The sequence below is a fragment of the Trichoderma evansii genome (genome assembly GCF_050947405.1).
Source record: "Trichoderma evansii strain SZMC 28006 chromosome Unknown GGI43scaffold_1, whole genome shotgun sequence".
Taxonomy (NCBI): domain Eukaryota; kingdom Fungi; phylum Ascomycota; class Sordariomycetes; order Hypocreales; family Hypocreaceae; genus Trichoderma; species Trichoderma evansii.
In genome coordinates this window covers 1,272,817-1,295,404 of record NW_028145205.1, presented here as the reverse complement: position 1 = coordinate 1,295,404, position 22,588 = coordinate 1,272,817, and the positions used below count along the sequence as shown (strand labels likewise).

Genomic DNA, 22,588 nt, shown 5'->3' with positions numbered 1-22,588 from the left:
GAAAAAGAAAAAAAAAATAGCATTTGCTAGAATGTCGCTGTAGAATATGTGCGATTATGCGCTGCCACACAAGGGCCCCTGACATTCCTAATCGTCATCACATAATTTAAATCGCAATATCTCAATCGCCATGAAAAGACTTCAACAAGCATTGCAATACATTATTCGTCCCAAGATTGTATATCCTTCATCTAGCTCGATCCTTGGTATGCCGATCTCATGACGGCGTTGTTATAATTCGATGTTGTCTTATCGATTTGAAAATGATTATTGATTGTTTGATTAGTCTCTCTTATAAGAGCTTCTTGAAAGACGTGGCTTGGGTCCACAGCAAACTGCATGTTGTACTGTAAACCATTCGCTGGGGTGCCATGGTAGAGGTTGCTTGGGTGAGAGAACGTAGAAATACTCGACGAGTTTGCCCATGCCGGGTAATGATTCGATTCTTGCATTGTCACCATGGCGGCCGGTGGTCTCGAGGCGTTGGAGTTGTGCGACCAGTGGCGAAAGGATGACGTGCGTGGGGTGCTTGAACCATTGCTAAAGGCTTGGAGCAACTGTTCCCGATGTAATCTCCGAGAAGATGTGTTTGGTGGGCTGCTGACTCCGTTTGTGATGTTGCGCGGAAGATTATCGGGCATATCGCGGCCAGGAGTAGTAAAGGGGTCCTCAAGGAGATGGCTTGCCGCGACAGACGCATTGGGGGAGTGTGTTGTGCTTCGGCGACCGTTCTGAGCATTTTGGCTCACGGGTAGTGCCGGATCACGGGCTCCATGTGGATTTGGTGTACCGAACCAAGCCCAAGGAAGAGGCGCAAATTTTCCCGACGCGATGGATTCTGTAGGGCTTGCTTCGGTGTTGAGTGAGCCAAATACATCTTTTGCAGTGGACGTATGCATTCCATATGAAGACTCCTCGACAGGCGTTATTGGTCTCAAGAAAGGAGCCACCATGTCGAGAACCGTCTCAGCCCCTCGATTCATAGCCTCGGAGTCTTCATAAATGTCATCGTCTTCATCCAGCAAAAGTCGACTTGCCTCCTGCCGGCTTGATACTGGAGGCTTCGCCACTTCAATTGCTTCCAGCTCAGGTATCGCCTGCTCTTGGGAGATGATCTTGGTTTGAATTGACTCTTCTTTATCAGCGGGCCTCAAAACACTGACAACCTGAGTCGTATCCTCTTCCTTGTTCTGTTGAGCTTGTGGCTTTTGTGGCTTTTGTGCCTTCTCGGTAACTGGCTGATAGTCAAAAATCAAGGCAGTTCCCTCAATTCTGTAGGCCATAGGATATGCGCTGTCGTTGGCCAGGAAATACGCGCAGCGGAGGATATCGAGGATTCTTCCTATTCTTTCACTCGATGGCGAACCGCAGCCTTCTTCGAGGGCGTGGGGGTAAGGTTTGCTGTTCCCATCCTCGTCGCAGTAGACTCTGCAATGTTCGGGAAGATCTTCCTCGTTGAGTGGCTGAAATCCTAGGATATGGATGTCTTCCGGAAGCAAATATGGGCAAGATTTCAAATTTTCCAGGCTGTAATATTCCGCGCAGAGTATAGTGAGGATTCTCGACATGTTTTGAATCATCTCTGGAATGATTGCCCCAAAAGCATCTGCGACGTTGGATATCTCGGTACGGCGGGCTGCGAGCCACATACCATACACCCTCAAAACTGGAAGAAGGGCTTCAATGACAGAAGTCTTTGCTGGCGCGTCTTCGGAAGTATCCAATTGGTGATCGAGGCCCTCAGCGTTAGAAAGAGCCTCTTTAAGCTCAGACTCGAAGGCTTTGCAAAACGTATAGATAAATTTGGCGTTAAAGCGAAGCGTGTATTGATAAAAGCGCATGGAGGTTTCCGTCTGGTTTTCTGTTCAAGATTGGTTAGCAAGTAGTACCAATTTGGCACACGTTATCACATACCTTTATATTGAGCAGAGGCTATGCAGTGTGCGAGCATATTAACCTGTGCCATCTTCAGGAGAACGTTAGAAGAGGCAGGGTTCCGGCAAGCCATCTCGAGTCGGTGCATCACTTCGCCCTCCAACTCTTCCTGAGGACGAAACACCTCTCCTTTATAGAAATAGGCGTGTAGCTTCACAAACCACATGGTGAAATGATCCTGTGGTGCAGTGACATTATGTCTAGACTTGGATCCATTAGGGGCTAGAACCGTTTTAAACTCGGCTTCCAAGTTGGTCTGAGCATTGGGATGAGGGCCTTTCACAGCCAGGGCGCGATAAAAGTGATAGACCACGTCCAGGTGATTCCCTTGTTCGAGATTGATAATTCCCATTTGGTGGAAAGCGAAGCCTGATTGAGGTTGAAGATGGTGAGCCAGTCCGTAGTATAGCAAGGCCCCTTCATAGCCAGAGTTCTTATGGCGAGCTTGAACTCGATATCGTGTCAAGTCTCCCAGGTGGACCAGGGTAAGGTGGCAAGAGTATAGGACTTTGCGCTGCAAATCTTCCGAGACCGGACTAATCGTATCTTCGACGACCAATTGATCAAGTTCGATGCCTTGCGCGATTCGTTTAAGCTCTGGAATATCATAGTACGCGGATAGGCGCTGGATGTATCCTTTGTAAAACTTATGGGCGATGCGCAGGAAGTTGTTGTACATCTTCTCCACCTTTCGCTTCTCGACTGCATGGGAAGATTGCTTGAGCCGGCCCAAGATGCGTCGATATTCGGCATTAATCGAGGTATGAATGAGCCATAAGTATTCCTCCGTCTTTTGGGAGATGGCGTAATCAAAATCGAGAAAGATGGTGGATACACAAGCGAGGCGGAACCTAGAAAAGGGCGAGCGCATTAGCTAAATTCTCATACAACTTTGAAAATCAGGGTCGCATACTTTTCCAAAAGGCTATCAACTGCTTCGAATTTGGAAATGTCGATTCCAGAACCATTTCCTGGCTGGAGCTTCCCGATGTCTCGTGCTAGATACTTGCGTAACCTCTGGGCGTCACTGCATCACAAATATCAGTCTTGTCCTCAGCCCGCGAGAACGCAATATATTGCGCCATGAATCAATAGACGCAAGATAGGCATCGCATAAAATATCGAGGCCTTGGGTAAACCTACCGCCACGCATTGCTCGCTGGAGGGGCATTGGAAGACGCCATGTTATTGACGGGCTCGTGTTGCCCGAAGATCGGTAGATGTGGTGTTGGCTAATGGCGTGATGATGTCGGGTATAGTAGGCTTTCAGCTACGCAATCGTTTCATGCTCTCGAGAATCCAAATCGCAAAGATCCAGACAGTCCATAACTCGGAATCACGTCGGATTGGGGGAGCTGGTACCGAACTCGGTGGGTGGGAATCGGGCAAGCAGCTGGGAGAGAAAACATTGGTGACGGCGGAAATATATAGACCAAAAATCTTCTAGCTCGAGGGTAATTATTGTTTGTTTACCTATGCCGTAGGTTTGCTCGGTGGCGGCGTATTGCGACGAAACTTTTTATTTTTTTCTAAAATGAGAGAATGGCGATAACTAAGTGAGTGGCTTCTGAGCCCCTCAAGGTTAACTGCGCTGATTGTGGTGGGAATTCTTCGGCTGTTCTTTTTTTAGCTGGGCAATAACGCAGCCACACCTTATTGAAGAACACTCTCCCAGGCACAAGCATCCAACAGAAGAATATTGATCAAAGATATTTATTTAAAAAAAAAAAAAAAAAAAAAAAAAAAAAAAAAAAAGAATATACGCGAAATTGCCATGGAAACACCCTTTTTTCTCTTTTCTCTTTTCTTTCTTTTCGTTTTTTAAGTCTCGATACTAAAGAGTAGAAAAGAACTTGTACAAATATGTACATGTGTATGCCTTATGTTGACTTTTGTTCTGTATGCTAACGATTTTCACAATACTATAACAAACTCTTCATATAATTTTTTTTTTCTGGAGCATCCTTTGAAGTAAAAGGCGCCACACTTGTGGTTACCAAGGTAACTGAAATACAAGACATATATTTGAAGCGAATTACAAAGGAAACTCTCAGATAAACGCTGGGCGCAATTCCCATTTCATGTTATGCTTTACCTAGATGTGCTTGATGCTAACCTGGAGATATATTTGCAACTGTTACCTAGGCAATGTTCAACTTAAATCTCTTCAACCAAGCATGCTACCCAGTTTTATTGTGCAACCCCGTTGGTTTCCGTTGATCTGCAGCTAGGATTAGTTGCAGCGCAAGTATCGAGTCGCCGAAAAGAGGATTTTACAGTGCTGTAAGCGGCGATAGAAGCAATTTTGCCCTACACTTCGATCTCGCTCTAGACCCAGCAGCGCTAACGACCTGCACAAGCGTTGTAAGGTGTGGGGCAAAGTCCACTCCAAACACCGCATCTAGGTAGTTGGGCAGGCATTTCCCAACTTGCAACATCATCTCCTCATCCAAACACCTTGTGTCGACCCTTTTGCATGTATTTGACTGCTTTATTGGATATTTGTTTTTCAGCCTAGTTGTTCTCAGTTACTTAGTATTCCCCAACATCCACGTCCCGCTGTATCTGCATTTACCCGTTCTCCCGTCTTGCTTCACTCATAATATCGTTGGACTTGGTGGGAATCAAAGTAATATTTTACCCCATATAGCTCACCATATATTAATTAAAGATGAAGCGCTCACGAGAGCTGGAAGAGCATTTAGAACTCGACCCTCAAGAGGGAGACTCTCCTCATCTCGCAGACGCTGACGTGGATCTACGACCCGTCTCGAAAATCGCTGGCCTTGATTCGGCCGCTGAAGACGAGGAAGCCGAATTCGTCATGAGATGCTCACTACCTCCTCACAAAGAGCCAGTGGGGTTCCGGTTATACGACGATTACGAAACCCATTACCACAACTTTCACACAAACAGATGCATTGAATGCCGCAAGAATTTTCCAACAGATCATCTTCTCAATGTGCACATTGAAGAGTGTCATGACCCCCTGGCGAGGGTCGCCAGAGAGAAGGGGGAGCACACAGTAAGCTAAATGCAATGCTTCTAAAGCAATGCCCTGAAAAATATTCTCTAACATAGCCCAGTATTCTTGTTTTGTTGAAGGATGCAAGCGCAAGTGCATGACTCCCCAGAAGAGGCGGCTTCATCTAATAGACAAGCACATGTACCCGAAGAATTTCTTCTTCGCCGTCACAAAGGATGGAATCGATGGGAAGCGTTCTCTTCTAATCGAAACTGGCCGTAGGCGCAGATCATCGGCTGGTTCTCAACCACAGGCGAAGGAGCTAAGGCGCCGCGCGAATACTTTGGAAAATGAGACGTCACATCTCGATAACAAATCACAGCCATCAGGGTCTTCAGGGCCCTCTGAGCCATCACAGCCTTCCACTACGGCGGATAAGGGTAAGGTGAAGCCGGAGAAAGCAGATACTGATATGGCAGATCTTACTGGAGCCATGTCAGCATTACAATTTGTGCCAACTAGCGTTCGATTCGGCCGAGGCCGAGCAGGATTCTCAAGGAGGTAAAATAGGGAATCAAATGAAGCGAACTGGAGATTGTGAAAAATAATCAGCATGACATTATGGAATCTGGTGTTCAGCCAAAATAAAGGATATGTACCTCTTTCGGTCTCAACATAATACCCAATCTATCTTTTCTCTCTTTTTTGTCCTTTATCGGAGCATTTCAATCGTAATTTGACGCCCGACGCCCTAACGCCTTTGACCATTCTCCGGCTCATATCTCTATGTTTGAATCAGAATTTTTGGAATTCGGGAGCAATAGTCCCCCATTAGTCGCTAGATGCACATCCTCTGCAGCCGCAGCTGACGCACTGCATATCGCTATCTTCTTTCAGCTGAGCTCTCGGTACTCGGCAGATGCAAGTGCTGTTGAAGTTGGTTTCCTTGGTTTGAACGCAGCGCAAACAACAGAGCTAATTACTTGTCAGTATATTGCAATAAAATATCAAACGAGGCAGAATGCTAAGCGACTACTCACCTTCTCGTAACCTTGCTTCTTCCACTTGGCGATGAGCATCGCATCAGCGTACCCATTTTTAAGTAGCCATTCGTAAAGTTGCTTGCTGATGGCCTCCTTTTCATAGTAAAGGTCGTATACGTAGCGGCTTCTCTGATGCGCAATCTGGAAGATTTCCCACTGCGCCATGTGTTTTGGGCCGGGAGGTGGAGGCTTGTTCTGCGCATCCTTCATCTTGTTCGCAAAGATCAAGAGGTCATCTTCGATGTCGCTGAAGCCCTCTGGCGGCGGCTTTCGTTTTGAGGAGTGTCTGATGGCCGGCATTGTGATGTGACTGAATAGGCAGAGTTAAACGCTTTGTGCAGGAATAAAAACAAGATGCAGCCTCCAGAATTTGATGCAAGATCAAGAGCAAGCTTAGGTAAAGTTCCAGGAGCGAGCTTAGTAGTGAAGTTCCAGAAGCGCGTCGAGAAGGCTGAGCTAAGCCACAGGCGAGGGGCAAATATCGTGTGGCGCAACCAGCGAGTTGGCGCCGAATCACGTGAACATTTGATGCTCCAAGGCGGGCATGCTTTATTGGTATCAACTCAACGTCACGGCATTATATTGATTGCGCTGAGAAGCATAGATTGCCCGCCATGGCCATTACGCCGACTCAATTCGCCAAGAAGACGGCGCAATGTGAGTCTTACAGCTAATTCCATACTCTCCTGAAGCTAACCGGTTCAATTAGCCGCCAGCTGGTCGGATGCGAAACGTCGAGTCCTTTCTTCCTACCGCGAATGGATCCGAGGCGTACGTCCCACGAAATCCTCCCTCAAGCTCATCTATCGACGAAGAATTGAAAATTATCCTTCTGGAGGAATATTGCTATACTGCAGAATGGGAACTAATGGAGAGAATGCAGGCACCTGAAATCCAGACGATGTACAATGTCCCTCTACCCATCTCTGTTCTCCGAACACGGATACGAGAAGAGTTTGAACGAAACCGACACGCAAAGGACCTTTCTGTCGTCGATGTGCTCCTCTTCAAATCCCACGCTGAATACCAGGTACGAATGCTGTCCGCGAATAAAAGGAGCCAAGACAAGGCAAAGGGAACGACTTGCTAATAGCTGGCGGAATGTAGGAAACAATGAACTTCTGGAAGCAGCAGACTCACATCCTGTCTTATTTCAACGACAACTTTAGAGGAGACAAGAGGCTCCCATCTAGCTTCATGTCTGGTTTCTTGGAGGTGAGTTTACAAGGGGGTGCTGTGCGGGATAAAGAATATTGGCTAATGAAGATGAATAGGGCCGAAATTAGAAACAATGCAAGAAATTTTGTTTTTGTAAATATATCTCTGTAAAGATCCTATGTCAAAACCTGCCATATAACGCCTTGAATTCGCATAATGTCCATATACAAATGTCCGTTCTATACACCACTCTGAACAGCAGCCCGGTCTTCATTAACTGCTCTCTTTTCTCCTCTACTATTCCAGTCGTTCATCGCTCAATGCCCTGCTCTGCGTTGAAGCTCTGTCTTTCTGACCAGAACTTCTCAGCAACTACGTCGCATACATCCTGCAGATCACTCAGGCCCTTCTTCAGGGCATTCACAGCCGTTCCATCTATGAACAAGAGGGTCAGCAGGTATTAACATTATGAACCAATAGAAGAGAGTTTACCATATGTCTGTATTCTGATGTTCATCTTGGGTTCAGATGGATGAGGAATTGAGTAGGCGCAGAATTCCACGTCGGGGCTATGGAAGATTAGTTTCAATGACCTCAGTGGTGCCAGGGAAGGAATCGTACTTTTTCATGATGATATATCTCAGGGCATTGCCCAGTGTGTGACCCTCATCTGTGAATTCAAACGAAGCTGCAGTGTCCGTTGAGCCGGGAAGCTGTTATCTCAATTAGTGAACTGAACACTCTCTCAATCATGCCAGATTCTTGCCGTACAATTCGCACTCTCTGTGCCTCAATTTCTTCCTCTTCCTCCTCCTCCTCAGCCTCGGCGTCTTCTCTCATTTCGGCATCCTGGCTAATCTCTTCCTGGGCAGAAGGTGGGACGTCTTGCATATCAGCATCGTGAGACGAAGCATCGTCCTGCGCCTTTGTTCGTCCAGGCATCGTTTATTTTTGTGATTTTAAGATTCCAAATAGTTTTTCTCAAATAAACCCGTGATGCGGAAATACAGCCTTCCTGCGTCAAAGTATAATAGCAGAGAAAATGTTGAAAAACGTCGCCGCCTTTTACTGTAAACTTTTTTTTTCGCCTCTGGTCTCTCAAACAAAAAATTGATGAGAGCGCGCCGATAGTGGGGCGGCTTTGCTCCCTGTGCAGATTGATTACGGAAGCGGATCGGTAGTCCAGAAGAGCTAAGCTGTCGGAAGCACGCATCTCCGTTCCGGTGCTTCTTCAATGAAGCCCGCTCATGGCATCACCTCTGGCCTTGAGAAACTTGGTCTCTTGGAAATAAATGTCCTCTATACTTAAGAAAGAATTTTAGGGATATGTTCGCAGTGTAAAAGTAAAATTAAATTCCATTTTGGTGTGGCATGAGAAATCCCATTTCCGATTGGCACTCTAGCAATCATGGTATTCTTTTGTCCTTTTTAATAGGATCCATGCTCGATAAATAGAATAGCTGCAGCAACTTTTCTATTAACTAGTAATGAGCGCGCTCTTTTCTTTTTATTAGTGCTATCATGCTTGACTAGAACTGGATTTATTTTGCCTGGAAAAAGTATAATACCCCATCGTCTAGTGAGCCTCAAAGCTATCTCCATGGCACCCCAATCTCTCATCACTACATCATAACCTATACCTTTTTATTCCTTATGACGTAAGATAATTCTGATTTGGAGAGAGTAAAAAATAGGAAAAAAAAGAAACCCCCCCAAGGGGTACTTAAAAAAAGAAGTGCCCCCACACAGGATTGAACTATGGACCTTTGCATTACAAGTGCAACGCTCTACCACTGAGCTATAGGGGCGCTCTATTTTAGTTGACGGTCACTCGATATTTTACCATTATAAATTCCTCATTTCCACCTCCGTTTTGAACGGCTCTATTTTACCACGGATAGATACATGTGTTTACCCAGTGAAAAGGTATCTGAACGCTTTCAGGTCCACGTTAATCTTTGGGTTTCTCAGATCGGGTTCCGTCCACGTCAGGAAGTTCTCGAACCCAGACTTCTCGAGAACTCTCTGACTACCAAAGTTGTCTGCAACTGCCCATGTGACAATCTGCTCCAGCACCGGTCCATCTCCATCAAGGAGAGTTCGCGCATCAACCTCAATCTCCGCATCTTCTCGCGGTAGATTGCGCCACATGTCCAACCATGCCTGGAGAAACTCAGTTACAATTCCCTGATTCCAGAATTCTTTACGAATCATGTAGCCAATTATCGGCCAGCCAAACATGGAGGTGAATCTGTAGCAGCCGCCGGTACCGATCATCTCGCCCGTTTCCTTGAGACAGATAGCAAAATTGAACGTTTCCTCATCCTTTGGGGGAAGGAATAGGTCAAGCCTTCGCTGCGTCTCCTCTAGATCTTTGTCGATTCTCCCCTGAGGGTTATTTGCCATAACTTCCGGCTGCGTGCGCAACACATGCAAACTCTGAAGGTCCTCGGGAACAATAGACCGAATAATCAAGCGATCCGTGGTGACTGGCTGGCGGCTAGAGTTTAGTGGTGTTGGACGGATAGGCAAGGTCGTCTTCACCGAAACCCGATCTGGCTTGGAATTTGGTAAGGATGCCATGATTGCTTCCTCGCTTGCAGAAGCTTTAGATCTGCTGATGATAGCACTTCTGGACCTTCGTTCTGGAAGACCTGTAATTTTTATACGCGCCTCCGTCTGCGCTTTTATGCGCAGTTATGTTCGGAACGAGCCCTATTATAATGACTCAGACCTTCTTGTTCCATGATCACCAAAATAGACACGAGAAACGGGCCAATTTCCACCCGACTATTACAGTTGGTGCTAACTGTACAGAGGACCTTTCCGAAAGAAATGCCTCACCCTCCTTTGTGGTGTCACTAAAGTTGAGTGTTCCAAACGAGTAAAAGCTGCTTTAAAAGAAGCGGTTTAATTCGTTCTAACGCAACCCATAAGGGTGCCTCCAATCCATTGACTTCAGTCTTCCTAAAACAGCAGACCGCGTTCATCCTGGAGATCGTAAGGGACGCTCTAATTGATCTTGACTGCCACTTAATATTTTAGCATTATAAATTCTCTCTTTTTTAATCTCTGTTTTGAAACGAATATACCTCTCCGGACCACTGAAATACACTGGGCGTGTTGGTTATGCTTGTACACGCGCTGGCTTTTATTGCGACTCTGGGGAGCTGATCTTTTTAATACCACTCTGGGGGCTCGTTTATGAACGGAACCATGGAGTAAAGCTTTATAAAGGAATGCCGGTAAGGTCGCTGGACATGTCCGATGTCTGACATGCCACCTATTTTCCCATCATATTTACATAACGTACTCTACGATCTGGGTGGTACTCAGTCTACACATACTATCGTTCAGCTTCCCCGGCGCATCATCTGGACAAATTCCTGGTAGTCAACCTTTCCATCGCCGTCCAAGTCGGCTTCTCGTATCATCTCATCGATTTCATCATCTGTTATATTCTCGCCAAGCAACTGCATCTGATTGCGTAGTTCCTCTGGGGAGATGAATCCATCTTTGTTCGTGTCGAATACTTCAAAGGCTTCTCGCAGCTCCTGGTCAGTGACCGTCAGCTGATCTGGTTTTTCCATGCTTAGGAAATCTTCAAAGTCCACGACGCCTCTGCCGGTCGTGTCCACTTCTTCAATTATCTCCTGAATCTCTTGGTCGCTCCTTGGTTGGTCTATGGATCGATAGAGAGCCGCCATGTCCTTTGGAGTGATATGATCACCATCCCTCGAGATGAGAGAAAAACTTTCTTTCGCATTAGCCAGTTCCTCTTCGCTCATCTCTTGTCGCGGCCGGCGGGTTCAGCTTGGTTTGGGCTCTACTGGCCCCGGCTCGGGCTCGGGCCTGGCCCTCCGCCTCTCCAGAGACCCGAGAGCCATCATCCTGAGCTGCATCATGTTGGGTTCGGCATCGGCTTTAGGACTCTCTTCGGTATTAGCACGCTTACCAACCTTGGTCCAAAACTTCACACCACGTTTCTTCTCGCCAGCCTTGTACTCGGCGACCTTGCCTTTGCGTGTAGCCCGCTTGGCGTCCTGCGTGGCCTGAGCAATCTCAAGCTCATCTTCTACTTCGGCCGTAGCTTGGGTTACTAGGACGGCTTTTTGTGCCTTTTTCTCTGCTCTTGAGGCCATCCAGGACTTCCAGGGGTTCCATGACCTTTTGCTATCGCGTTTTGAAGAAGAAGGGTCAGAAGGAGTCTGAGAATCAGCTTCCAACGCATTGCCAAGACCAGCTACCTCTCTCTTTAGCATCATTGTTCTCTCCGTCTCTTTTTGAACTTGGTTGTCTGACTTCTCAAAGCCAGCATCGCTTTCCACTTGTAAAGCTTGTTCCCAGTGGTACAATGCTCGGCGCCAGTAGTCCCGTTGATTTTCTTCGTTTTTGACGGTCTCCGTCGCTTGTCCCGGTGCTAGTCTCGCTGCTTTCTCTTCGACTATCTCGGAGAGAGCTCGGTGGATGTAGGCGGCGTTGGCAGGGCTCTCACCAACCTCGAGATCGTTACTGAAAGCCTTGTAGAGAAGCCGTCTTGCCTCCGCAATGTTGGATGGCCGTGCTTCCATTTGCTGCTGAGGTAGGAGTATCGCCACAAAGACACCTTCATCCCGTCCCAGGGGAGAGTTTCCCAAACCCAACATGCCATGACTGCCGTCATTGTCATCGTCGTCACTGTCGCCGTCCCTGCTCCTTAGCGCTGCTGCCTTCCATGCCCCAGCGTCGTATCCGCTGATATCGAACCCTGTTCGTGCCAGATTCTTGCAGACAGTCTTGCGAGCATCCGCCTTGGCTGCCATCTGCTCGCCGCTGAAGTTCTGGGTCGGACTCGATGCGGCGTAGGAAGCCTCCATGATCTTCAGCATGTCATCAAACATGAGTCGTATTTGATCGTCTGCTCCAGGGACCTTGGTGCGATGGCGGTACGTCTCCTTCAGCCGCCTGAACCACTTGCGCGCGGCCTCTTCATCCTGCCGCGTATTGTAGTCGTCCAACGCCAGGCAAAAGGCCATCTCCGCTAGCTCAGCCGACAGCGCGTGTTGCAAGCGCAAGAACTTGGCCTGCATCTCGGCCAGCAATCGTACGCTGAACCCGCCGCGACTACCTCTCGTACCGCCCATCAGTCGCTGCAACGAGTCGGTAAGGGGCACAAAGCCTGGCCGGTGAGGCGCTTCGTTGATGTCTTGCGCATCTTGGTGCATGCTATCGGTGGCCGTTCGCCAAAAGCTCGCCATGAGCGGTCGTCGTCCAGCATCCCAGAACAGGCCCTTGTTGGTGATATGCGCCAAGTCTACTAGGACGGTGATAGTGAGAATGCTTGACCGCATGTCGAAGGCCCGATACGTCGCGCCCAGAAAGTCGAAAAACTCCCATCGTAGCATCTCGCGTGGGCTGTTCCACTCCTTTTTCCAGTACGCGGCACGCTTCGGCCACTTCTTGATACGGTAGCGAAAGAGCTTGGGCATCACGTCGTGCGCTGTTTCGCGTGCCCTGCTGTATGCATCATCGATCTTGCGACTCTCGTCTCGTAAGAGGAGCGGGATGAGTGGATGCAACGTGACGTAGTCGCTTTCGGATTTCCCCTGTTTGTCGATGGTTTTCTCTACGACAGCAAAGTCCTCGTCGATGAAAGGCTGTAGGATCGTCATTGCGAAACCGCCGTTGGAGCCAGGAAGATCTTGATTCTTTCTATATAGGAATTCCAGCTCTTGGTCTCCGAATGCTGGTGACCATCACGCGAACACCAGAGACCACAGCAGTGCTAGCATCTAATAGTCACGCATTTGACAAATTGGGGGAGGCCGTGTCCACATCCAAATCGCTGAAGCTGAAATTGACGTTTCAAAAGATTATCGGTTTCGAGGAGGAAGCAACCAAAACTGGAGATCGGGAGGTGAAAGCTGGGACGGTTACATATCACTTCTTTGTCTATGACGTTCCAAGATCTCAAAAAACATAACGGATATTATGCGGTTAAGCGCATCAAAGACATACCTTCGGGCTTGTCAGATCTGTACGGCCATATGATGGCTAGGATTGAGAAAGTGGAGGAATTAGAGCCCCAGCATTGTAAGAACGTTCTGGTTTGCGCCGCTCTTGCCTTCCGTCCAATTTCTGTCTCTGAGCTAGCCGCTCTGTCTGATAGCCCGTCACGCGAGTTCACAGAAACGGCTATTGAGTTGTGCAGCTCATTTCTGGTAGTCAGGGAGGAAATAGTTCACCTTATTCATCAATCTGCTAAGGAGTATCTGGACAAGAACTTCAAGCGTTGGCTTGAGCCGTCAGGGATTGCCCAAGGACATGTAAATATTGGCAAACAGTCAGTTAAGGCAATGTCAATGGTTTTAAAACAAAACATGTATGGCCTCGATTACGACACCGAATCAAAGGATATAGTAACCCCCCAGCCGGACCCTCTGGCTTCAATACGATATTCATGCGTGTTTTGGGCCGACCACTTCATCGCTGGAATACGCGAAAGCTTTGAAGGAAAGAAAACGCTGACAGATAAGGGAGAAGTTCTTACATTTCTGAGAGAGAGCCTCTTACACTGGCTTGAATGTTTATCCCTTCTGGGAAAGCTCTTTGAAGGAGCGCAGTCGATCAGAAAACTTCTACTTATCGCTCAGGTAAGCTTATGCCTCTATTTGTTTTCCTGTCGATGGCTGCTAAGTATCCATAGAACTCGAGTGTGAGCTATCAGCTTGCTCAGTTTCTAGAGGATATTGATAGGTTTATTCAGAGCTACGGATTAATCATAGGTCAAACTCCGCTACAGATATACGCCTCTGCACTGATATTCACCCCGACGGCAAGTGAGATCAAAACGACGCAGTGGAAGCATAGGCTACCGTTCATCCAAAAGGTGACAGGGATTAAAGCTCACTGGGATGCACATCTCCGGACGATCGAGGCACACGAAGCCTCTGTTTTGTCTGTCACTTTCTCGCCCGATGGTACGATCTTAGCCTCAGTATCAGAAGATAACACTGTCCGGCTTTGGGATGTAGCTACATGGAGCCATCAACGAACGCTTGGGGGGGAAGGCCTCTGGGTTGAATTTGTGGTCTTTTCGCCTGACGGCAAGAAACTGGCCTTGATATCAGAGGATGCAACTATCTGGCTCTGGGATATGACTACGGAGAGCCAGCAGATCTTTAACGTGTGTAGCAGCGGGATCAACTCCGTGGCCTTTGCCCCTGATGGCAAGACACTAGTCTCAGCGTTAGACAATCAAATCATCCAGTTCTGGAATATAGCTACAGGAACCCTCCAGCAGACAATTAAGGAACACGGTGCGACAGCTCAATTTATAGATTTTGTGCCCGATGGTCGAACGTTAGTCTTAGTTTCATTTGGTGAGGCTAGGCTTTTGGATTTAGCCACGGGAAATCGCCAGATACTCGATCAAAATGATAGATCTATTGAATCTATGGCATTGTCGCCTAATGGTAAAACACTAGCCCTGGGGTTATCTGATCGATCGATCTGGCTATGGGATGTAACTACAGGGAGGCGTCAGCAGATGCTTACAGAATCGAGCGAGGGGTCTCACTCCATGGCTTTCTCACATAACGGTGAGACGCTGGCATCAGCCGGCGAGGAATATATTCAGGTCTGGAATACTGTTACATGGAGCCACCAGAAGTTCGTCAAACCCTATGGCACGGTATCCCAGTCTATAGCCTTCTCTCCTGATAAAAAGACGCTAGCTTTAGCAACAGGTGACGAAATCATGATCTGGGATATCACAAGGGAGCCCCAGCATAATTCTTGAGAGACACAGCGACCGTGTCAGTTCTTTGGCTTTCTCGCCTAATGGCGAGACACTAGCCACAGCTTCATATGACAAGACGATCCAGCTCTGGGATATTACGGGGAGCCGCCAACAGACTATTGAAGGGCATGACAGTTGGGTTATGTATGTAGCCTTCTCGCCCGATGGCAAGATACTAGCCTCAGCATCATGCGATGGAGTTATCTGTCTCTGGGATATAACCACAGGAAACCATCAGCAAACACTCAAAGGGTATGGTTCGTGCGGCATAGGCGGACCTATAATCTTCTCGCCTAACAGCGAGATGTTAGCCTCATCATCACATGCAAAGATTCAGCTTTGGGATATTACAAATAACCACCAGCAATCCTTCGAAATAAATAGACTATTTTATTTGTGACATCTATGGCCTTCTCGCCTGATAGCAGGACGCTAGCTTCAGCATGTAACAAGACTGTTCATCTATGGGATATAGCTACACGGAGCTGCCAGCAGGCACTTGGCTATAGTGACGATGTGAGATGTATCGCCTTCTCACCTGATGGCAAGACTCTGGCTTTGGCATTAGTTAATCATACTATCCTGCTCTGGGATATAGAAACGCGAAGCTACCAGCAGATGCTTGAGGGGCAGGCTGATGACGTCGAGTCTATAACCTTCTCGCCCGATGGCAGATACCTTGCGACCGCCTACGAATTGTTCGAATTGAAATCTACATCTATCTCATCCAAACTACGCCCCGAGCCCAACCATGCAGTTGTTCATAGAGAGTGGGTAATTCTGAATGGAAAAGAAAGTCTCTGGCTCCCTATAGGCCGCAGGTGGCCTCATTTAGCAGTGTATGGCAATACAATAGTCTTGGGACATTACTCCGGTAAAGTAACCTTTATAGAGGTTGACTTTGCACGAATTCCGATGCATGTTAATCGGAATTAGATTGGTGTTTTGTTTGCTGTTCTTCATTTACGGTAGAACGGCCCGATGAAGAGGTTTCGCTTAGCTACAATGCTAAGCCTGCTACTAGGAGGAAATTAGGACTTAATTTTGCTTCGTTGAAGTCACTGTATGAATATAGCGTGGTTAGGTATTGAACATATTAAAAGCTCCTGGCTAATACATTTGACTACATATAATTATGGATTGCGTAATATATGAATACATAATTCCATCATCTTATATTTATTTCTGACCCAGATAAGTTTTCCAGTCCCACCTCTTATGTGGATAAGACTTTAACCTTTGCCGAGTGTTGAAGATTTGCATGCAACTATCCGAACCGCTTTTACTCCTTTGAGCCGAGATTGATATGGAATGTCGTACCTAAAGAGCAATCCAACCGCTCTTGCAAGCTGAATGAGAATAGAACCTTTCTTATTTATTTTTTAATTTTTTAATTTTTTAATTTTTTTTTTTTTTTTTTTTTTTTTTTTTTTTTTTTTTTTTTTAATTTTTTTTAATTTTTTTTTATAAATTGATTAAATCTATGCTTGGTTAGATAATCGTTCCGGCCAGTTCGAGGAAGACTTTCCAAATACGACGTTGTAGGAATTTGGTTTGTTCGAGAAAATCCCATCCATTAGTGCTAGTTGGATACCCGAGTATATGATCAAGCGCGTAAAGGCAAAGCTGAACGGTTGAACGGTTAATTAGAGAAATGCTTAATCGAGCCCAAGTACAACAACAACCGTTTACACTAGTAGTCAGGATCCATCAGCCAATTACCCAACGCAAAATTAACATTCGAAAGCAGCATCGAGATTCAGGTCACGCCATGAGCCCGGTATTCATTTGTGAAACGACTTCCAGTAGATATGAAATGCCGAAATGTACGGAGTATAGTGGAGTAGGCAAAGAAAGATGCTAATTAGACTTCGCGAGATCCGATAACGACTTGCAACGGCCGAGGGTCCGAAGATATACACAGCATTCTGAAACAAAAAAGCCCAGTGGCAAGCTTGGTAATTGAACAATGACCAACTACAATTGTCAAAGGTAAGGCGTTGAAATGAATCGATTACGAAGCCTGCATATCCTCCGATACTACTGAAGATTTCTGTAGCGAAGAGCACGACGGCAAAACTTGCGCCTTGTTATTCCCGGATGCCCAATATGGCTACTTCGGGGCTACCATCGGCTGCAGCAACCGCGCCCTATTGTTGGCAAAACCGGGCTGGTGTGGATCGAGAGCCACTCCGATCTATCGCAGAGGGCGCGGGCACAAGTCAAACTCGACCCTCTAGAAGTTTTCATGACTGATAACATGGAGAAGCTTAAGCCAATTCGAGGTACCCGCGCCCGTATCCATCTATGCTAAATGATTCATCGGAGTGTTTGCGGAATGCTAGACCATGTATATAGTTCTTCCACTAGTACTTGCGAAGAAGACTATCTTCCTATCGGTTAATTTTTTTTTCTCTTTCGCTGCTTTTGACATTTCAAAAGTCGACTCTCTCTTGAAAGTGTCCTTGATAACCCGTGGATTCAATGGAGAAGTCTTCTCCGTCTCCTCAGTTGCCTCCCAGTAACATCCTTGCGCATGACGACCCCGCCGACTTCGAGCGCAACACGCCGCAATTGGAACCGAAAGAGAATCTCCTCGATGTGTCTGAGCTAGGATTGGTTAATAGCGAGAGGTCCAGTTCTCATGAGGCAGACAGACGGGAGCCGTCGCTTTCCCAGGTTTTATCCAACGTCTCCAATGTCTTCAGACCTGTAAACATAACCTCGGATCCGGGGCCGCCTCCTGATGGCGGGAAGCGAGCTTGGGCACAGGGTGAGTTTTCAACCATCTTTTTATTCAAATAACCCTCGATATGGCCCGTTGAGACTAATCCAGCTGTACAGCCATTGCCGGCCACCTGATTGTTCTCAATACATGGGGCTACATCAGCTCATTCGGCGTTTTTCAGACCTTTTACACTGAAATGCTAGATCGTTCACCATCCGACATCTCTTGGATTGGTTCAATCCAAATCTTCTTACTCTTCTTCATCGGCGTTTTAGCCGGCCGTATCTCAGACGCAGGCTACTTTCGGCAATTGGCCGTACTGGGGTTTATCCTGCAGATGGTAGGCATCTTCACCACCTCCGTGGGGACACAGTACTGGCAGATCTTCCTGTCCCAAGGCGTCTGCATGGGATTGGGCAATGGCTGCCTATTCTGCCCCAGCTTGGCCGTCGTTTCGACCTACTTTAGCAAGCGGCGGGCGCTCGCGATTGGAATCATGTCGAGCGGCACGGGTGTCGGTGGCTTGGTGTTTCCAAGCATCGCTCGCCAGTTGCTGCCACAGATCGGATTCGGCTGGACTATTAGGGTTATTGGATTCGTCCAGCTTGTGACACTGGGGGCAGCGCTCCTTGCGTTGAAACCGCGTGTCCCACCTCGAAAGTCTGGCCCGCTGTTTGAGATTTCGGCGTTCAAGGATGCGGAATATTCACTTTATGTGTGCGGCAGCTTCTTCGTAAGTTGATCCCCAATGACTTCCATTTCGCTTATAATGCGTAATAGACATGTACTAACAGCCATTATCTGATATAGTGTTTCCTCGCTCTTTATTTCGCCTACTACTACATCGCTTCCTTTGGCCGCGAAAAAATCGGACTCAGCTATACAGACGGTCTGAATCTGTTATTGGTGATAAACAGCGTTGGTATTACCGGGCGTTTAGGACCCAACTTCATAGCCGATCGATTTGGACCTATTACCGTCCTTATTCCTTTTGCCGCTCTTTCTGGCATTGGCATGCTGTGCTGGATGGCCGTAAAGAATGTCGCTGGGCTCTATGTATGGGTTGTTTTCTACGGCACCTTCGCTGGTGGCGTTCAGAGTCTGGTTCCTGCGGGACTGAGCAGTCTAACCGTCGACCTTCAGAAGGCGGGTGTACGATTGGGAATGATGTTCACAGTCATGAGTTTTGCCGCGTTGACGGGACCGCCAATTGCAGGCCAAATCATATCTGCGGCTCATGGGGCCTACTTTGGCGCCGAGATATTTGCTGGCGTATCGATGCTGATAGGATCAGCATTCTACATTGCGGCCAAAGGGGCCAAATGCCGTCGAATAGAAGGGAGTTCAATTTGGACGACCAGAGTATGATGTGAGGGTACATTATAATTAAATTCTCTAGATTATGATAAGATATAATGATAGATATAATAGACATATAATAGACATATAATAGCCGACACGCGCAGCAACTTGCTGGGATTGGATTTATATTTTCACGCAACAAATCCTTGGCATTTTGAGTTTTCTTGTATTGGTCTGGATTGATCCATTATGATTATACGCCATTGTGAACAAGTCTCCAGGGCTGTACGTCGCTGACGAGTTCCATCTCGGATGCTTCGAGGCTCAGTATGCTTCGTGTAGAGTTATACATTTCGTGAGCGGGCTGCTCGACTGGCTTTGGTCCACCGTCATCATTCCTTTGCGGATACCCAAGCAGATACGCTGCCTTGAATTTCTCCAGAAGGTTTGGATCGTCCGCTGCTGTGTATGTGGTGCCTAGGATCTCGTGCGCCTTCGTCCGCAGTTCATCATCGGTAGGATAGTGGAGACTCCCGATACAGCCCTCAGCGTACAGACGGAGGCCGTCCTCGAGCTCACGCGAGCAAAATACGGAGGCGGGGGCCCTATACTGTCCCTCGCAGAGAGCGCGAGTGAACTGCTCAGCCGTCTCTCGACTCACATTGTATATTCGATCATCCACGGCCACGGGGACGTCTGACGTGAATTCGATTAGCTTTCCATCTTTTGGCTTCAGGAATGGTGGATGAAAGCCGCTGCCACCCTCCTCTAATCTCCACGCCCGAGGAGGACCAAGAGGAGGCATGGCAGGGCCCTCGTCTGCGGGAGCGAGGCCGACGTCGCGCTTGAAACGAGCAAGCCATTCTGCGTTGTCAGCGGCCGTTTGATTCCATGGATCGTCGTCGTCGTAGATTATCCAGCGAGCTTGATTTTGTAATTCTTCGTCGGTTGGGATCTATACATGTTAATATTCATAATTTGATTCTAAAATTAGGGCACAGAAATTGAAAAGATCACAAATGGGCCGTTTTGTACATACATGCTGCCCAGGATTGTTTGGACTAAGGGAACTGAGGACAAATCGGGTAAGCTCTTTTTCCAATCTTCGGTAGCAATTTGCATCAGTGATGAAATATTTTGACGGCCGTATCAAATTTTCACTAGACCCAGGTTGACTATGGGACGTGGGGCTTGGCGAGTTCTTGGGAAGAACGTTGAGTTGAGGGACATCATCGCCAATGGGGTTCCAATGCAATACTTGCGAAGGATCGAGGCTGCCGATTCCCCCATTATTCAGGGGCTGGATGAATGAAGGACTGTCTGTCCCGAGTGGTAACCGTTGTGTCAATCCCTTCGAAAGCAAGTCGTTATTCAGATCGCTTAATATTTCGAGATTACTCTGGTGATTAAGAAGGTCCTGGTTCCAGAGTTTGTCGGGAGCATGGGTAGTAAGAGATACTTGTTGCTGTTTGAATGGATCTGATGCAACTCCCTTGGTAGTATTAGAGGGCTGAACCCAGCCGTCAAGCCCTGATTGACTTTTATCGAGGTGAATTTGGCCGTGCAGAACAGTAGCGACATCTATCAACCCAGCAGAACGATGGTCCGACATCAAGTCGGAATTTCCAAGTTCCTCATAGTTTTGACTGGTTGTATCATGCCATCTCTCCTCCTTTGAAGCTTCGTAAGGATTTGGGCTCGTGCGCTCAAAGTGTATAAGATCTAGAGCGACTGTTAAGAAGCAAGGATATAAGCGGGTGGGTAGAACAAAACTCACAAGGTGGCAGAGCATTCTCTACATTGCGCAGCACTTCTTCTTCGAAGCCCCAGTCGCCAGTCCAATCAATCATAGATTTCCCGCCTTTAAAATGGTTGGCTAGATGCTCGATGCGATCCCCCCAGGATTCCATGATGTGCCCGCAGAAACCACAGCGTGACCGAATTTTTGGAGCAGCTGTCCTCCATCCGTCCATAGACCAGCTTTGGAACTTGACATCATGAAAGTGGATCAAGTGCTGTCTAATATGATCCTTTCTGTAAAACGTTCTCTCTGCTAACGGCCTGTTCACACAAGTAGAATAGTCATGCTGGTCTGCATGTTCAGGTGATGGCTCTTTTAATCCGCAGTATGCACACGCCAGGCAGCCTTGTTTGGGGCAGAGTTGACTCGGTCCCTTCGGCGAACATACCCACTGTTCTATTGATAAGTGCAGTGATTTTTCGTGTCTCTGCCAGTCATGCTTCGTCTTGAAAGTTTCCGTACAAAAGGTGCATTGGAATTTATGCACAACGGACCGCATATGCGGCATGCCATTCGTCCTGGCACCTGGTAGGCGGCGACGATGCCTTCCTCGCTTACGAGCAGAACCCAGTGAGCCAAACGATCCCAAAGAAACTCGCGATGTATGCGAGAACGCAGAGCCGGATGAGCCATTGCTAGAACGTGACGTCCCCAGACTGTCAACTGATGAGCCATGGCCTATAGAACGTGTCGACCCATCGTCCACATGCTCAGAACCGGCTGAATGATATCGTGCGCTGATTGTCGATGCCGAAACCGCCTTTTCAATAACGTCGATTGGAACAGGCTCGTGTTCTGGTGGAGAGTGTTCCCATCGTTCCATCGGGTTCATTTCTCTCAGTACTGACGTCTCTTTCCGATGTATCGGGTAACCACCAGATCGAGATGTCCGAACATTTCCCTTGCGACGCGCGTTTGCCATCCATGTGGAAATCTGAGCCTTACTCAAGCCCGTCTGTTGAGCCAACTTCGCCTTGGCTTCATCGTTGGGGTAGGGATGGTGAGCATTCGACGTCAGCCAGCTCCGTAGAATCTGGGTTACCTCCCGTGGAAACCGGGAGTTTGCCATGGTATTTGTATATTTGACATTTTGATTCACTGTCTCACTAGACGACAATTTCCCCATGGCATTCAACGCTGACTCACTACTCATCTGTATCAGCTGAGCCCCAGGCTCGTCATCAGTCACACTGCTCGAAGAATATCGTGGGTCTGTAAAATCTCCAATTGCATTGTCCATTTCGACCGGCGCGATAGAGTGTGTAGATCGCGCTGTCATATGGATCGTGCTTGGGCATAAATTTGGTCGAATTTGTAGACCGGAGTTGTTCGGAGGGCTACAAATCGGGAAGAGTCAGAAAGAGAGTACATGAAACTAACGCGATGGCGGTTCAGTAAAACTTTAAGCAAGCTAGCCGTGTAGTAGTAAAGAACTATGTAGCCTTGCGCTGTGAGCTGTATCATCTAAGAACAAAATATCCGTATCCAGTTTTTGAGCTTCCATGGCCTTGCAGGGTTAAAGCAGACCCCTAGCGTTCTATATTAGAGAGCTTATAAGGGATGTCGTCGTATTTGTTTGGCGTCTGGATCCTAGTTTAGTAGTAGGCTTCCTTTATACGTGTATTTTGCCGCCGAGGCGGCATATTCCGCCGATAGCGCTCTCTACTTAGTTGCGTCTCGAATAGTCAACAGACCTTGCAATACAATTTTGGCTCATGCTTAAGGATCCTGTTAACAAACTCTAAAGCAACTACACGCCTCATTCGTGAATTGTGCAATACTAGTGCCTTCTTTGTTTAAGCATATTATAGTCTTCTTACACACAGGAAGTCTCTAGTTGGTGAAACCGACTATATGTCAAGCGTATATTCAGTTA

At 47.4% G+C, this 22,588-nt stretch overlaps 12 protein-coding genes and 1 non-coding gene across 13 annotated transcripts; 5 read left to right on the top strand and 8 right to left on the bottom strand.

Annotated features, from left to right (window-relative positions):
- Window positions 1-3: 3 nt before the first annotated feature.
- Window positions 4-3,263, bottom strand: GGI43DRAFT_12402 (EST1 family protein). The gene is made up of 4 exons (XM_083199078.1): window positions 3,079-3,263; window positions 2,849-2,962; window positions 1,915-2,786; window positions 4-1,861 (listed from the first exon to the last, which is right to left on the bottom strand). Exons 1-4 carry the CDS (start codon window positions 3,117-3,119, stop codon window positions 192-194), a joined length of 2,697 nt encoding a protein of 898 aa, XP_083066068.1. The 5' UTR covers window positions 3,120-3,263; the 3' UTR covers window positions 4-191.
- A 776-nt stretch (window positions 3,264-4,039) lies between these two features.
- GGI43DRAFT_427131 (uncharacterized protein) lies at window positions 4,040-5,465 on the top strand (the record flags this gene model as incomplete). The annotated part of the gene is made up of 2 exons (XM_083208772.1): window positions 4,040-4,960; window positions 5,022-5,465. The coding sequence occupies exons 1-2, from the start codon at window positions 4,607-4,609 to the stop codon at window positions 5,463-5,465; spliced, it is 798 nt and encodes a 265-aa protein (XP_083066067.1). The 5' UTR covers window positions 4,040-4,606.
- A 2-nt stretch (window positions 5,466-5,467) lies between these two features.
- GGI43DRAFT_390227 (U2 snRNP complex subunit BUD31) lies at window positions 5,468-6,497 on the bottom strand. Its single transcript, XM_083204295.1, has one exon. It carries the CDS (start codon window positions 6,241-6,243, stop codon window positions 5,908-5,910), a length of 336 nt encoding a protein of 111 aa, XP_083066066.1. The 5' UTR covers window positions 6,244-6,497; the 3' UTR covers window positions 5,468-5,907.
- A 60-nt stretch (window positions 6,498-6,557) lies between these two features.
- On the top strand, window positions 6,558-7,229 carry GGI43DRAFT_378447 (NADH dehydrogenase [ubiquinone] 1 alpha subcomplex subunit 6; the record flags this gene model as incomplete). Its single annotated transcript, XM_083202699.1, has 4 exons — window positions 6,558-6,600; window positions 6,660-6,973; window positions 7,051-7,158; window positions 7,218-7,229. The coding sequence occupies 4 exons, from the start codon at window positions 6,558-6,560 to the stop codon at window positions 7,227-7,229; spliced, it is 477 nt and encodes a 158-aa protein (XP_083066065.1).
- Window positions 7,216-8,234, bottom strand: GGI43DRAFT_12290 (DNA-directed RNA polymerase core subunit RPC19). Its single transcript, XM_083199067.1, has 4 exons — window positions 7,873-8,234; window positions 7,723-7,814; window positions 7,594-7,670; window positions 7,216-7,536 (listed from the first exon to the last, which is right to left on the bottom strand). The coding sequence occupies exons 1-4, from the start codon at window positions 8,041-8,043 to the stop codon at window positions 7,412-7,414; spliced, it is 465 nt and encodes a 154-aa protein (XP_083066064.1). The 5' UTR covers window positions 8,044-8,234; the 3' UTR covers window positions 7,216-7,411.
- Window positions 8,235-8,837: 603 nt separating this feature from the next.
- Window positions 8,838-8,909, bottom strand: GGI43DRAFT_t5. The gene has a single exon. It is a non-coding gene; the product is annotated as a tRNA-Thr (tRNA).
- On the bottom strand, window positions 8,867-10,330 carry GGI43DRAFT_12256 (GNAT family N-acetyltransferase). Its single transcript, XM_083199061.1, has 2 exons — window positions 10,194-10,330; window positions 8,867-10,127 (listed from the first exon to the last, which is right to left on the bottom strand). Exon 2 carries the CDS (start codon window positions 9,682-9,684, stop codon window positions 9,013-9,015), a length of 672 nt encoding a protein of 223 aa, XP_083066063.1. The 5' UTR covers window positions 9,685-10,127; window positions 10,194-10,330; the 3' UTR covers window positions 8,867-9,012.
- GGI43DRAFT_12261 (uncharacterized protein) lies at window positions 10,037-11,102 on the bottom strand. The gene is made up of 2 exons (XM_083199063.1): window positions 10,194-11,102; window positions 10,037-10,127 (listed from the first exon to the last, which is right to left on the bottom strand). The coding sequence occupies exon 1, from the start codon at window positions 10,887-10,889 to the stop codon at window positions 10,455-10,457; it is 435 nt and encodes a 144-aa protein (XP_083066062.1). The 5' UTR covers window positions 10,890-11,102; the 3' UTR covers window positions 10,037-10,127; window positions 10,194-10,454.
- GGI43DRAFT_12267 (uncharacterized protein) lies at window positions 10,298-12,893 on the bottom strand. The gene has a single exon (XM_083199064.1). The coding sequence runs from the start codon at window positions 12,750-12,752 to the stop codon at window positions 10,911-10,913; it is 1,842 nt and encodes a 613-aa protein (XP_083066061.1). The 5' UTR covers window positions 12,753-12,893; the 3' UTR covers window positions 10,298-10,910.
- Window positions 12,894-15,084, top strand: GGI43DRAFT_12250 (WD40 repeat domain-containing protein). The gene is made up of 2 exons (XM_083199059.1): window positions 12,894-13,733; window positions 13,826-15,084. The coding sequence occupies exons 1-2, from the start codon at window positions 13,035-13,037 to the stop codon at window positions 14,879-14,881; spliced, it is 1,755 nt and encodes a 584-aa protein (XP_083066060.1). The 5' UTR covers window positions 12,894-13,034; the 3' UTR covers window positions 14,882-15,084.
- On the top strand, window positions 15,085-15,965 carry GGI43DRAFT_12251 (WD40 repeat domain-containing protein). Its single transcript, XM_083199060.1, has one exon. It carries the CDS (start codon window positions 15,287-15,289, stop codon window positions 15,815-15,817), a length of 531 nt encoding a protein of 176 aa, XP_083066059.1. The 5' UTR covers window positions 15,085-15,286; the 3' UTR covers window positions 15,818-15,965.
- A 1,178-nt stretch (window positions 15,966-17,143) lies between these two features.
- On the top strand, window positions 17,144-19,071 carry GGI43DRAFT_12243 (major facilitator superfamily domain-containing protein). The gene is made up of 3 exons (XM_083199057.1): window positions 17,144-17,654; window positions 17,726-18,342; window positions 18,420-19,071. The coding sequence occupies exons 1-3, from the start codon at window positions 17,366-17,368 to the stop codon at window positions 18,975-18,977; spliced, it is 1,464 nt and encodes a 487-aa protein (XP_083066058.1). The 5' UTR covers window positions 17,144-17,365; the 3' UTR covers window positions 18,978-19,071.
- A 93-nt stretch (window positions 19,072-19,164) lies between these two features.
- On the bottom strand, window positions 19,165-21,991 carry GGI43DRAFT_419813 (uncharacterized protein; the record flags this gene model as incomplete). Its single annotated transcript, XM_083207737.1, has 4 exons — window positions 19,165-19,866; window positions 19,951-20,633; window positions 20,689-20,972; window positions 21,207-21,991. The coding sequence occupies 4 exons, from the start codon at window positions 21,989-21,991 to the stop codon at window positions 19,165-19,167; spliced, it is 2,454 nt and encodes an 817-aa protein (XP_083066057.1).
- Window positions 21,992-22,588: the final 597 nt, after the last annotated feature.